The 14,732-nt window shown below is 55.8% G+C and overlaps 1 protein-coding gene across 1 annotated transcript in view; it reads right to left on the reverse strand.

Moving 5' to 3' along the window:
• Window positions 1-263: 263 nt before the first annotated feature.
• Window positions 264-14,732, reverse strand: part of LOC119541828 (TRIO and F-actin binding protein) — a 56,297-nt gene continuing 41,828 nt past the window's right edge. The window contains exons 14-23 of the mRNA XM_037846113.1: window positions 14,596-14,705; window positions 12,539-13,064; window positions 11,762-11,872; window positions 5,786-5,933; window positions 4,353-4,455; window positions 3,629-3,788; window positions 3,441-3,554; window positions 2,389-2,475; window positions 1,525-1,688; window positions 264-931 (exon numbers count right to left, since the gene is read on the reverse strand). Coding sequence (XP_037702041.1) covers window positions 1,527-1,688; window positions 2,389-2,475; window positions 3,441-3,554; window positions 3,629-3,788; window positions 4,353-4,455; window positions 5,786-5,933; window positions 11,762-11,872; window positions 12,539-13,064; window positions 14,596-14,705 — 1,521 coding nt within the window. The 3' untranslated portion in view covers window positions 264-931; window positions 1,525-1,526. The remainder of the gene's footprint in view (window positions 932-1,524; window positions 1,689-2,388; window positions 2,476-3,440; window positions 3,555-3,628; window positions 3,789-4,352; window positions 4,456-5,785; window positions 5,934-11,761; window positions 11,873-12,538; window positions 13,065-14,595; window positions 14,706-14,732) is intronic.

Below are 14,732 nucleotides of genomic sequence, written 5' to 3' on the forward strand. Positions count from 1 at the left end.
ATGAACCACTGGGGAGCCATGTTAAAATGCAGATTCTGACTTGGTAGGACAGGGTGGGGCCTGGATTCAGCATTTCCAACAAGCTCCCCAGTGATGTCGCTGCTGCTGGCCTAGGAACTGCACCTGGGCTGCCAAGCCCTCATTCACGTGGGAGCTGGATTCTCAGCTCCTCCCACACGACACCACTTCAGGAAGGGCGGGGAAACCATTTTAAGAAGCCCCAGGCTCCATATCCCACCCTGCCCAGCCATCTCAGACACTAGAGCTGTTGGAACATTTTATTAAGTTAGGTAGGTTTACGGAGCAGGAGAGAAACACCTTCAGAAGAGAAGGTGGGGCCACGGGGACAGCTGTCAGCCCCCTCCACCCACCTGGCCCTCCCTCCAGAGCCCAGGATATGGGTCCACTCGGGGCAGGAAGCAGTTAGTGGGAGGTGGGGTAGAGAGGGGGTGGCTGGCTCCCACCTCTCCCCAGCAGAGGCAACCTCGCCTCGGCTGCTGCCCGGGCCTCCGCTAGGTCCTTGGAGCAGGGCCACGGCCCGAAGCCCAAGCGAGGCATGGATGGAGCGGGGGAGCCAGTGTTCGAGGCACACAGCCACCAAGAATTGCTTTTTTGAAAAGTATAAAGTGTTTTGGAAAAAAAAGGGAAAAAAAATCTATATAAAAATCTCTTCACATATAAAATCCTGAAAAAGGTGCAAGGTTAAGACCCAGTGCGAAGGGCACGCTCAGATATGCAGAGTGTGTGTGCATGTGTGCATGCGTGTGTGTGTGTGGTGTGTGTGTGTGTGTGATGGGTGTGAGTACACATGCGGCCCACAGAGGGTGGGGAGAAAGCTTGGCTTCTGGCTTCCATCCAGCAGGGAGGGAGGGAGACTGGTCCCCGGGGCTTGGAGGGTGGAGGGTCTCCAGCTGGACTGGACCTCAGGGACCTGGAAGACAAGGGCAGGGGTGGGGGAGGGTGAGCTGGGGGTGGGGAAAGCCTCCCAGAGCCCCGGCCTTGGGTCCAGTGGGGCCTTCCACTGCCTCCGGTCTGAGCCAGAGCTCCTCCAGGCCTCTCCTGAACTGCCTGGCCCACAGGGTGACCCTCCCTCGTGCCTTAGGAAGTCCATGAGGACTTGTCAGAGAGAGGCAGTTCCAGGTGGACTGGGAGACCGAATGGGACAGAATGTCAGGGTTGATTAGCAATGCCTGAAGCGAGAGGCTGGAGGGAGGCGCCTGGGATTGATTCGTACTGCCTGGAGGCAGGAGGCTGGGGGCGCAGGGCTGCAGGGCCTGGATGTGGGGGCAGACCCTGGATTTGCCACCCCAGGCTCAGGCAGACCAGGGTGTGGGTGTGGCACTGTAATGAGAGGTGCTGGCTGTCACATGACAGAGAAGTGACAACGATCAGCGCCTCAAACTCTCAGTCCTGTTCAGCTCTACCAAGTACCCCTGGCCCTGGTCTGACTCGCTCCCCGTGACAAACCCCATGCTTCCGGGGTCACTGTCCCCAGTGGCTCCCATCCCCAGGCCCGGCGCCCACCTCTACTCTGCCAGGCTGTTGCGCATGGACTCCTTCTCCTGCAGGGCAGCCATGGCCAGGCGGAGGTGCTCCTTCAGCTGCTCGATCTCCCGCTCCGACCGCGTCTTGATGTGGTTCAGCTCCACATACACGTCCTGGTATTTGCCCGAGGTGAAGCGCTTGTCCTGGGAGCCGGGAAAGGGTCATGAGGGTGCAAAGCCCTCCCTGCCTGACAGACCACATGGCCTTGTCCCTCCCGGTGGCCCATGTTCTGGGCATACCCCAGCCGGCACCCCCCAGAGTGGAGGCTCAGAGAGGTGAAATGCTTGCCCACGACCACGACAGCCTGGCCCAGTGCTGGGGCCCTTTCCACTAATGTGTGCTGCCTATTCCACGAATGCACGCTGCCAGCAGGCACCGGCTCACAGCCCATCTCCCAGGCTGGTGGAGGTTCTCAGAGGGGCAGACAGCACAAGCCCGGGGCAGGCCAGGCAGGCTGCATTCTCCAGACCTGGGCTGCAACCTCAGCCCTCCCACCCCCAGCGATGCAGTTTACTCTTCCCTGGAACGATGCTCCACACGGGCAAGCATATCCCCAGCACCTAGTGTAGTGCCCGGCATACATAGGTGCTCAATAAATACCTGCTGAAGGAATAAAGCAAGTGTGGCCTTGGGCAAGTGCTTACCCTCTCTGAGCCTTGGCTTCTATCCCCACTGTTGGTCAGTGGGGATAGACACCCACTTGGAAAGGGCACCCGGAGAGTCTGATGACATAAGCAAGGACAAGGCCTGGCACTGAGCAGGTGCCCACAGGTGGCTGGGCACTGAGGTGGGCCAGGAGTCTCCCATCCTGCAGACAGCCCTGAAGTAGCTCCTGGGACTTACTTTTTGCATCACCTGGAGCTCGTCCCGGAGACACTGCACCTCTTTCTTCAGGTACTGAAGTTCATTCTCCTTCACTCGCAACAGCACCTGTAGTCATGGGTGCCAGGCTGACTCAGGGCCAGAGTTATCCCACCCCGCAGTGCTCTGCTGCCTGGCTTCTCCCCACCTGGGGCCCCCAGAGTGCAGCCCCAGTCTGCACCAAGATCCACTACAATCCAGGGCAGACTCTTCCAGGAAGTCCTTCCTGATATCTCCTGCTTTCCTTGCTCTCTCTCTCTCTCTTATCCCTGTCTATACCATATGAGTGGGTATCCCACAGTCATCTCTGCTATGACCCCAACACAGGGCCAGGCCCTCAAATGCAGAGCAAAGGGGATGCAAGGAAGCCATAACATGGCCCTGTTGTGAACCAGAGGGCTGTTCCTCCCCCATCTCTCTCTCTCAGTGCTCCCCCAACCCTGAGGGGCAGGTGTCCTGTCCTGACTTGACCAAGGAGACTGAGGTGCAGCCAAGAGTGGGGAGACTTTAAAGCTTAGGCTCTGGAGACTAACTGGAGCAAATCCTAGCCCTAGCCCTGACCAGCCGTGTAGCCTTGGGTAGGTAGGTACCTGACCTTGTATCACGGTTTCCTCATATGTAAACAGGAGAGGGTCAGAGCATCTACCCCATAGGACTGTCCTGGGGACTGGAAGAGCTAACAGATGCAAAAGGCTCAGAGAAGCCCCAGCACAGAGTGCTCCTGGGATCACACACGTGTCCTCGCTCCAGCTTCTCCCAGTAAGGGAGGTGCTGGCCCCATTTCACAGATGAGCTGCCGAATCTCAGAGAGGTGAGGTGACTTGCCACGGTCACACAGAGGGTAGGTGGGCTGTGTGGGAGGGCTGGACTCTCTGGACACAGGGCTTTCACCCCAGCTTGGTGCTCTGTCTTAGCTGCGCCAGCCTCTCCTGGCTAGAGCCCCGGCTGCAGGTCATCTCAGCCTGGCAGGAAGCTCTCCCACATGCCCCAGGCCCTGAGAGCCAGGGGTCCGCCAGCAAGGCGTGGACACTCACCTCCAGCTCACAGGAGCTCCGCTCGTTGCTGCGCCCACAGCCATTGCCTGTGCCCTGTGAGGAAATGAAGCTGCGCAGCCGGTCAATCTCCTCCGACAAGCGGGTGTGCAATTCCTGGGAGGGGCAGACTAGTCAGTGAATGGGGCTAGGGACTGCCGCCCCACCGCCCTGCCCTGGGCCAGCCCTACCTGGTTGTGGCGCAGCAGCTCCTGGCCCTCCTGTTGGCAGCGCCGCAGCGTGTGCTCCCGCTCCTCGGCCTGCCGTGTCAGGGCCCCAATCTCCAGGCACTTCTGCGAGTACTGCTCCGACAGCACCTGCAGCTCCCGCTTCAGTGCCTCCACATCTGACCTGCCCGGGGGAGGAGGGGAAGGACAGCGTGGGCTTGCCTGTCTTCTGCCAGGCCAGGCATCAGGTCACGGAAGACTCAAAGCAGCTCAGGACTTCTGGGTTCCCTTCTTAGCTCTGCCTCCAACTAGCCCACTCTGGAGCTACAAATGGGTCACTTGGCTTCTCTGGGCTGCCAGTGCCTTCCCTGGGAGAGGGCTCTAAAACCCCTAGAGCCCCAACATTTCAAAACTGTGCTTTGTGGCAGGGAGAGACACCTACTGGCCGAGGGCAGTACTGCAGCCCAGCTCTATGGGATGTGAAGGGGAGGAGGAAGGTAGAGATTGATACTGGTCAAGACAAGAAAAGGCCTGGAGAACTGTCTATGTGGACTGACATGGAGGTCAACAGAGGCCCCACTGCTTCTCTTCCCTGTGTCCATGTGACCGTAGCAGGAGTCTTAGCTGGGGACAAGATGACATCCCTCTGCAAAGTTTCCTGATTCACAACCACCAGCATGGGCAGCTGGGCCCCTGGCTCAGAAGGGAGGCCCAACTGACAGACCCCAGGGCCCAGACGCCATCTTACTGGTGCTGCTTCCGGAGACCATCCGGGCCCTGCTGGAGACTCCGAGTCTTGCTCAGCTCCCGGTTCAGCTCCTCTTGGTAGGCCTTCTTCATGGCTTCGATGGCTGGAAGCAGGGCAGAGAGGAGGAGAGGGGTCAGGAATGGGTAGTGGTGTGCAGAGAGCACTGGACCAGGAGTCTAGAGCAGTGTAGGCTGTGTCACAAAGTGAGGAGCCATGGGCAAGTTGCTCAACCTCTCTGAGCCTGTCAAGGGAGGACAATAAACCTGCAGGGGTGACACCTCAGTGTCTAGCCAGCGGCACCCCTGGTTGTCAGGATTATCAGGTAAGAGCCCACACAGCCTGTCAGCCCTGCAGAGCCTGGACGGTTCTTTAATAAGGCCCAGCTACCTTGCCCAGTCAAGAGCTCAGGCCCTGCAGTCCATACGAGTCAAACTTCCCTCACTCACATCTGTGTGACTTTGGGCAGGTGACTTAACCTCAGTGTGCCTCAGGTTCCTTCGCTGTAAAATGGGGATAATGGTAGCACTTTCTCTTCGTGAGGTTATCGGAAGACGTGAATAAAGTAGAGCAGTACACAGCACGAGGTAAGTGCTGAAACATTCACTCTAATAGATGGTGCATGCACTGGATTATCCTTCTAAAATGCCAAACCTGCCCGGCCCCGAGGGTTCAGGATAAGGGACTGCAGACCAGCAGGTTGTCATTCCTGTCATTCTGCAAACCCCATGGTGGTGCCCAGGATGTGCCAGGCACATAAGGCTGGTATGCAGAGGACAGAGGGAGGGGAGGGAGTTGCCCAGCATCTTGGGCATTTTCTGTTCCTGACCTGGGACTGTTCATTTCCCAGGAAGAGCAGAGGGTGGGTTCAGAGCATGGGTTAGAGGTCACTGGACTCTAACCCCAGCTCTGCCACCACCACCCTCTCTGAGCCTTAGTTTTCTCATCTGAGAGGATTAAGGGAGCTGATGAGGGTAACACATGGGGCACAGAGGCTGGCATGCAGAGGGGCTTGGGAAATGCTCACATCTTTCCCTGCTTTGCCCTGCCCCTTCACCCAGTGAGAGCACACTCCTATGACAGCAGGGTCTACAGCTGATCAGTCTCCCCCCTCAACCCACCCCCCAGCACATGGCATTGGCCTGGGCACAGAGTTGGAGCTCAGCATGCCCATGTGGCTTGAAGGGGCTCTCAGTGGCTGCAGCCCCCTGAGGCAAAGGAGTCACAACCCATGGGGTCTTTACTGCCTCGGTTCCCCGTTTTCCAAGTTGGGCCAAAGGCCAGTACTGGGGCCTTCAGATCCCCTCAGGCCCCCTGCCCGAAGTCTGGGCACTGAGACCCCCACCTCTTATTTAAAGGCCTCCCTGATCAGTTAGGAGTAGCCATAGCCTGGAGGCTTGGCGGGGCCCGACCTATGTCCTGCTCAGAGCCCTTACCGGAGGCCGTGGCCGCTGTCTCCTCGGCCAGGAGCCACTCCTTCTCCTGCTGTAGCCGCTGCAGCTCCCGCTCATGGTGCCGCTGCAGCTCCTCCATCACCTGCTGATGCGAGGATTCCATCTCTGCAAGGCTGCGCTCGCACGCCTCCTATGGGCAGGAGAGCGGACAAGGAGGTCACGGAGCTGCTCCCTTCGCCCAGGGACGTGCTCCTACCCCAGCCTCCAGGAGGGGAGGCTCAGGGGCAGGCCTGCCCTGGTCCCGGCTTCTCCTCTCCCTGGATCCCAGTGCCACCAGCCTGGCACCTGCCACCACTCCCACCCCCTCATCCACCCCTCACCTGTCCTTCCCTGCTTTGAACCCTTCCAAGGCTCCCCGTTCTGCAGGATCAGGTACACCACTGCTCCTGTGCCCAATCTTTCAGGCCTGAGCCCCTGCCCTTTCCTGCCAAGCAACCTCAAAGCCATAAAAAAGCCATAAAAAGCCAAAAAAGTCATGCTCATGCCTCTGAGCTTTAGCTCAGGCTGTTCCCACTGCCTGGAACACGCTTTCGCAACTTTCTCCCCCCAGGTCATTCACTCCCCTGCAGCTGCTGCAGTGGCGCCCCCAGCTCCGTCTCTGGGCAGCCCCTCCTCTGCCTCCACAAGACAGGGAGCTTCTGATCCATCTCGGTCCCCAATGTCTAGCCCAGGGCCTGACACATGACAGATGCTCAGTAAATGGGCTGAAATTGAAGACTTAATGCAAAAGGGGGTTTGCAGACAAGATTGGCAAATATTTGGAAGACTGATAATACCCGCTGCAGGCAAGGATGTGGCAAAACATGCACCGCCAACAGAGCACCAACGGCGACGAGGTTTGTGGAGGGCAGTTTGGTGGCATCACCACATTTTTAACAACCCCACCCCTTGATTCAACAGGCCTAGTTGTAGGAAGGATCCCACAGAAAGGCACATGTGCACAAGGACTCTTGGATAAAGGTCCCCTAGGGCAAGCTCGGTGATAAAGACTGGGAACACCCTAAATGCCTAAAAGGAGAACGCTTAATAAATTATGAGATCGAGTTGTACAAAGGACCTCAGGTTGCTGCTAAAAGACACAGCCAGAGCCGCCTGTGTGGGCTGCCACAGACAAATGTCCGGAAAGTTTGGTTTGATAAAAGCTGGTTTCTGACAGCGTGTGTGGTGGGATCCCATTCACGGAAACAAAACACATGGCATGGAAGGATGCTGTGGGAGGCAGAATAACAGCCCCAAGGATGGCCCCCACCTCATCTCTGGAACCCGTGATTTAAGGATGTTAGTCGGCTGATCTTAAAACAGGGAGATGATCCTGGATTATCTGGAAGGCAAAGCTCCTTAAAAACGGAGGAGGGAGGCAGGAGAAAAGAGGCAGAGGGAGATATGCCTGTAAAGAACAGTCAGAGTGACATGAGGCGAGGACTCCACTGTCCTTTGTGAGATCCGGAGATGGTGGAAGCGGCTCCAAGCCAAGGACTGTGGGCAGCTGCCAAAAGCAGGCAAAGACAAGGAAGTGGATCCCACATAGAACTTACGGTTCTTGATTTTAGCCCAGTGAGACCCCTGTCAGACTTCTGTCCTACAGAACCGTAAGGTAATAAATTTGTGTTAACTAACCTACTATGTTTGGGGGAATTTGTTAGAGCAGCCACAGGACTCCACTGCAGGTGGGCTCAAAGGACACCCGAGGTGGCCCCCGGGGTGGGAACAGCAGAGGAGACAGAGCTGCACCTGTTAATTTCTAACCTTTTGCTTTGAATTTCTGAAAATGCAGACATGTCTCTTACATGAGATATATATATATAAGATAGTTAAAAAGGGAATGCGGAGAGCCAGGGAAGAAATGGAGGCACAGGGTATCCACAGGAAGAGTATTCTCCCTCCGTGCCACAGGCACACACTGACTCACGTCCCCACCCCCCCCGCAGCCCCACCTACAGGAGAGACCCCCTGGGGGCTCCCGCAGGCCTGTGGGGCGGGAGGGGCCGGGAGATGTCTGCCCCAGGGCCTTGGCACCTGCCCTGAGCATGCACCTCTCTCCCCCAACTTAGAACAACAGAACACATGGCTCTGGAGTCCCACAGGCTGCGTCCGAATCCTGACTCCACTGCAGAGTGAGCTTGTCCGGGCCCCTTCCCTCTCCGAGCCTTAGTCTTCTCGACTGGAAAACAGGCCTCAGAAGTCTACCTGCGAGGGTCCCTGCGAAGGGGGAAGGGGAAGGTAAGCCAGGCCCACCTGTGGAGACCCCCTGACCAACGCGGTCTTTATCACTGACACTCTCGGAGCAGTGTGGGGGTGGGGATTTCTCTTGAAGAGTCATAGGGCGTTTGGAGAGGCTGAGGTCAGGGGGCAGGAGCTGGCCCCCGAGGAGAGGTGTCTAGAAGGTTAGGTGCTACTTTCCCTCACCTACCCTCCTGAGTGGCCTGACATGTCTTCACACTGGCTGCCACCTCCGAGCTACACCAAAGCAGATAAAGGGATGCTGGCGGCCCCCGCTGCAAAAGGTGGACTGCCCGAGGGGGTGGCCCCCCAGGTCCCCCACTGCTGCCCTGCAGTGACAAGCCCCCAGCCCAGAGAGAAGGGCACCCACACAACCTAAGAACCCAGACTTGAGGCCCAGTGCCAGGGAAGGGAATCCCTCCCCAGCCGTTACCTCCCCAGTGCCCGGGAATTTCCAGCCACCACCTCCTGTGCCGGAGGCGAGCAGATGACTCAGCTCCTCTCTTCTGGCACCTTCCACATCTGGGGCCACTCCTTCACCCCTTCTGCTCTTGCTTCCTGATTACTCCCTTTTCACCTCAGACAGTCCAATTACACCTGCTCCCCATGTCCATCCCAACCTAACAGGACAAAATACCTGCAGTCTGGGGAGCATCTGCTGGGGCGCCTGGTTCCCACAAAGGTTTGCCTCCAGCTCAAAGGCCATGTCCAGTTTCCTGGGCCTCAGTTTCCTCACATTTAAGCTAAGAAACCAGAGCAATGCTTTTCAAACTTCATCTTAGTGGCAAAAAAAACTTCTCCCAAATGAAATTGAATGCAGGTTCTAATAGTAAAATGGACGAAGACAGAAAGGTGTGAATGGATCCCCTAGCCCCCCAGAAAGGCAGCTCCCAGGGGCTTCCAGTGGCTCCACAGAACAGTCTGAAGTTGCCTGGGGGTGGGGGGTTTCCCTGAGGCCTTCCCAGCAGTCTCAGGTATCATGCTGAGCCCTACCCTGCCTAGTCCTTCCTGGCCACAGAAGCCCTTGACAACTCTGTCTCCACCTCCTCCCACCCCCTCACCCAGATGACCCCCCGGGCCAGCTCTCTGCACCAACCCCTAGCTCCCCATGCCCCTGGGCTCCCTTTAGCTGAAGGTTCCCAGACAAGGCCCTGCCCTAGTCCAGCAGCCCCAGCTTCAGGGCCTTTGTGAGCCCCCCTTGGCCTTCCCAGGGGTGTAGTCACTAAGCCCTCAACTGCCCTCCCTCCAGAACCCCCCCTCTGTCTTTACCACCCTTGGCCAGCGCTGAGCTCCTCCCACCCAGCCATACCCCCTCCCCACCAACACCACTTTCCATGTCCCAGACGTCTTAGGGTGTGCTCAATCAGAGTCCAACTCCTTCACTAGGACTGCAGGCCTCCGGGGTAAGCACCCATCAGCCTTCCACCCCCACCCCACCCGAGCCCCCCACCAGAGCTCCGTGTCACCCCCACCCCTCAGGACGCCCACCTGAAAGACCCTGGCAGTGACCTCTGGCAGGTTCCTCCAGCCCAGGGTCTGGGGTCCCTGCATTCCTTTCTCCTGCAGGCAATGGCCCACTGAAACCAGTCAGTCCTGACTCGAGACAGCTCATTGTCAAGTTTTTAGGAATTTCGTGAGCCAGCTGTTCGGCACAGCCATTATTAAAAGTTAAATTACATAAACTTACAATTAATTGTCTTAAAAGCAAAGGCAACTTCTTTCTTGCTCAGATGTGGCCCTCTTTCTCTAGCTAAGCCAACTTGGCAGGTGAAATCACTGCCCTCCCCTCTTACATGGGATCTGACACCCAGGGGAGTGAATCTCCCTGGCAACATGGAATATGACTCCCAGGGAGGAATGTAGACCTGGCATCGTGGGACGGAGAACATCTTCTTGACCAAAAGGGGGATGTGAAAGGAAATGAAATAAGCTTCAGAGGCTGAGAGATTCCAAAAGGAGCCGAGAGGTCACTCTGGTGGGCACTCTTACGCACAATATAGACCAACCACTCTTTTTAGGTTCTAATGAATTGGAATAGCTAGCAGTAAATACCTGAAACTATCAAACTACAACCCAGAACCCATGAATCTTGAAGATGATTGTATAAAAATGTAGCTTATGAAGGGTGAAAATATGATTGGGAAAGCCATATGGACCACACTCCCCTTTGTCCAGTGTATGGATGGATGAGTAGAAAAATGGGGGCCAAAAAAAAAAAAAAAGTACCCAGTGTTCTTTTGTACTTTAAAAAAAAAAAGCAAAAGCAATAGATCCTCAAAACTCATGATGTCCTAATTATTTCACTTTACTTTATTATAATCCATGCTCATATTGGTTTGGTGGAAACTGTATCATCATGCACACCTCTCTCCACGCTCTGTGTTCAGGGACTGCACGCTGGTGGCCTGACATGAGCCAGAGTGGGAGCATTTACCCCAGGGAAACTGGCAAACATCACAAATCAGGGCTTACTTATTTTGTTGATTATCTAGACTGAAGTGATGGAAAAATGCTAAAAATGCACATTAAACTTAAAAGTGTGCCAGGTCCATTTGTGTTAAACAGAACAAAAAACTAGAAATAGTTTCAATAGAATATTCTCAAATATCTCAATAGAAACTATTATCTGATTCAGCAAAGTCGCTTTTGACAAGTCTTCTCATCCTACTTGATAACATTAACAAAAATTCAACCAACATTCACATTAGAACTGCACTCGTTTGTCAATAAGCTACAGAAAAGACTTCAGTACTTCAGGCATTTTACATGAAGAGATGAAAGTTCTTTGGAAGTTCTATTAGCCAATTATAAGAGTTCAGCAAAAATCAATGAACCATTCTGCAAAAAATCAATTTGCTATATGGAATATATGATAAAAGTTATTATATATTTTTTATTTGTAAATTTGTATTGAACATCCTTTATATCAGTAAAATGTATAAGTTTATCTATGAGAATGTGTACACGCACACGCGCACACACACACACACACACACACACACACACACACACCCATTATTTTACTGGAGGGCCAGTTAAACAATTGCCAGCACATCGCTGTCTTCAGGCCTAACTCCTGGGCCAATGTTTCTCAGTCTCAGCACCACTGTCATTTGAGGCCGGATGAGTCTTTGTTGTAGGGGACTGTTCTGAGCCTTCTAGAATGTTTAGCAGCATCCTGGACTCTACTCACTAAATGCCAGCTGCACCTCCCCACCGAGTCGTGACAACCAAAAATGTCTCCAGACATAGCCAAATGTCCCCAGGAGAAAACCTCGCCCCCATTGAGAACCACTGTCCTAGGCAGCCTGGACCACCTCACACAGGCACAGGCGGGATTTCCCTATGTCTAGAAAGTGACTCCCAGGGGCCTGCCCCTTGGGGCTTCCACTCTCCACTGGTCCCCCACTTGTCCAGGTGACACAGGGGAAGAGAAGGGGTTCACCAAATGCAGAGTTCCAGGCAGGGGCCCACACACAGGCGCTGCCATCAGCCAGACCCGAACTCAGATCCCACCTCTGACAGCTGCAGGCTGGGCGGCCTCTGGGCTCATGGTCTGGCCTGTAAAAGGGGCTCAGTGATGACACCCACCCGCTGTGGGGAGATTAAACAAGATGATGCATGTCTTGCCTCACACAGGTCCCGGTACACAGGAAGACCTCTAAAAACATTAGCTGTTTTCTGATAACAAGGCAATCAGAAGCCACCATCCACCCCCAGGTAGGCCTTGGGGCTCACCTGTGAGATGTAGCCTGGGGGTGTGTGGCCATCCTCCTGGGGTCTGGGTGCATCCTGAGGTGCCTCCCCTCGCAGACGCCATGCCTCCAGCTGGGAGCGAAGAGACTGGACCTGGGAGAGAAGGAGGTGGCGTCAGCAGGGGCCTAGAGGCAGGGAGAGGGCTGGGAGGAGGCAGAGAAGAGCCCACAGGCTTCCTGCTCTACATGGACGCAAGCCCCGCTTCCCTAGGATGCTTAAAAACAGCTGTGGTTTTGAGAAGTGGAAGCGGCCCTGGTGTTGAGCTGTGGGCAAGGGGGACATTCTGGCTATTTCCTGAAGGCCAGGTCAACAACCCTGGGAGAGCTCTGGCCCAGAGAAGCCCATGGGGTTGGGAGCAGAACACTGTGATCACAGATATTTACATTATAGGGGTAACATGAGAAACAGCTTTGAGCCTCAGTTTCCCCATCCTACTGTGTCGGACCATGAGATGGCTGTGAGGACAACATGAGCTAATATCAGTTGAGAGGGCTTGGGGCAAGCTTGGTACAGAGAAGACACTCAACAAATGGCCTCTCCCTTCCCTTCTCTTCCGTGATTACTGAGGGCAGAATGAAGATAAAATAATCCCAGGTCCAGGGAAGAAGATTCCAGTTCACAAGGAGTCCGAAGTGGATCAGGGGTGAGCTCACCGTCACGTGGCTATGCTTATGTGTGGTCAACGCCATAGTGGGAATGCAAGGTTGGAGGGGGCAGGTGGGGTTGGGGGCTCCCAAAGAAGCAAGCCATGATGCCCACCTCCTTTTCCAGGGCCTCGTGACTATCACTCGTGGGCCCCCGGCGCTCCCCGCGGTTTTGGTTGAGCAGAGCGGCGAGAGGCACCCTCTTGTTCTCCCGCAGCGGCAGCTTCTCCAGCTCCTGCCATTTCTTCTCGATCTCCTCACTGAGCCGGCTCTGCTGGTCCTCGGTCAGAGGGGCGCCCAAGCCCCGGCGTGGCCCCTCCCCAGGCGCTGTCTCCGTGGCCTTGCCGTCCGTGGCCTCGAACCACTTCCGTCGCTCCTCGGAGCGCTGGGCCAGGTCCCGCTCCAGTTCCTCCTGCTTGGCCAGGCGGTCAGGGGCGCGGGCAGGGGCGCGGGCCCGCTGCGGGGAGCCCTGAGTCAGCGGGGAGAGCTCCACATAATCCAGGGACTGCCGCTGCCCATCCGTCTTCCGCGGGCCGCCCCGTCCAATGACCTCCGAGCCTGTCCGCTGCTCGCCCGCCTTCAGGGAGCCCTTCGGAGTGCCGTAGCTGTGCAGTGTGTTCTCCTTATTACGGTCCGAGAGCCTAGGGTGACAGCAGAACCTCGTCAGGCAGGACCTTGCCCTCCCTGCCCCTCAACAGCACTTCTGGAGTGCCCCCCATGTGCCAGGGGCTGGGACAGACACCAACGGGGGAGCAGCCCAACGTAGAGACCGAGAGCTCGAGCTTCACCAGTCACAGGCCTTGGGAACAATCCCAGCTCTACCACCTGCCAGCAGAGGGACCGGGACAGCCGGCTTCCCCTCTGGGCCTCAGTTACTTCATCTGTAAGACGGTTCAACAGTGTCTCTCCCAGAATGGGTGTGAGCACCAGGTGAGCAACCAGGAAACCCTTTGTAAGTATGAACCAAACAAAATAAAACGATGAGACTAGGGTCTGGATTTAGGAGGCTTATAGCGAAATAGGGGAAGAGGCCCACAGTTACTGATGATAAGGTAAAAACAGAGACCTCTGGGTGCACAGAGCACCCAGCTGAAACTTTTAACACCTGTGGTGGTTTTCGCCTTTCATAACGATGGCGTGTTACATGGTTACCCAGCCAAAGACTACATTTCCCAACATCCCTTGAGGCTAGGTATGGCCACTTGACAAAATGGCACCCTTTAAAAGGCCAGCCATGCCCTCTCCTGGCCCCTGGCTGGGACTCCGTGAGAACCTGGGCGGTCACTTCTGACCTAGAGGTGGGAGCTGTGAGTTAAGGGCCTCAGAGCTGCCCTACCAGGCCTGAATGGCACAACTCTGGACTGTTCTGGAGAAATACACAAATTTTTATCTTGTTTAAGCCACTGTGTTTGGGAGTCTCTTTGTTACAGCAGCTGAGCCTATCCCCACTGCATGGTACTGCACAGTTTACAAACGGCCTCAGGCACTTCGTCACACGAAGCAGACCTGACACCCCAACATGACAGACAAGGAATCTGAGACTCAGACAGGAAAGCCACTGGTCTGGGGTTGAACAGTCAGGGAGTAGCCAGACAGGGTGGGGGGTGGGGGAGATTGTGCTCAGCCCCCTTCAATTCCATTCTCTGTTCCTAAAGCCCAGCAGCCTTAGGTCCCAGCTCCCTCATGCACGTCTGGGGTTTCTACTGTGTGGGGGCCCTACCCCCAGGTGACTCAGGTTCCTGTCCCTCTATCCACAATAGCCCCCAGAGGAAGCGAGCTCCCTACCCCTGGAGGGGTGTGCACAAAGGCAAGACTACTCAGCCACCCCCACCCCCTAGCACAGGCTCAGACATAGCCCCCAGGACACAGGGATAGGCAATCAGCCAACTAGGGGGCCTTTGGCTCACTGGCACCTTCCCCAAGGAGCCAAGGCCCCATCCCACTCTTTCAGGATGGGGTGAGTGGAAAAGGATGGGAGCTCAAGCCTTACATCTGCAATGTATTTCTAGAAGCCTGCCAAGAATACCCACTGCCCTCTACCCATTTTATTGATAGTGCAATTGAGGCCAGGAAGGCAGAGCTACAGGGCCTTTGAGTGGGTGCCCAGACACCCACTTGGGGATGCAGGGGTAAGCGCCCCCACCCAGTGTCCCAGTCCAGCCCAACATGTACTTGGTAACATCTGGGGCTGAAGTTGGACGCACGGTCTTCCTCAGAGCCTCGATCCAGTTCCGCCGGATGCCTGACGTCATGGCCGACAAGGTGTAGATGGTGTCCTTGGTCTGCAAGTCCAGACAGGGGTGGGTTGA

The sequence above is a fragment of the Choloepus didactylus genome, chromosome 8 (assembly GCF_015220235.1).
Source record: "Choloepus didactylus isolate mChoDid1 chromosome 8, mChoDid1.pri, whole genome shotgun sequence".
In the NCBI taxonomy this organism is placed as follows: Eukaryota; Metazoa; Chordata; class Mammalia; order Pilosa; family Megalonychidae; genus Choloepus; species Choloepus didactylus.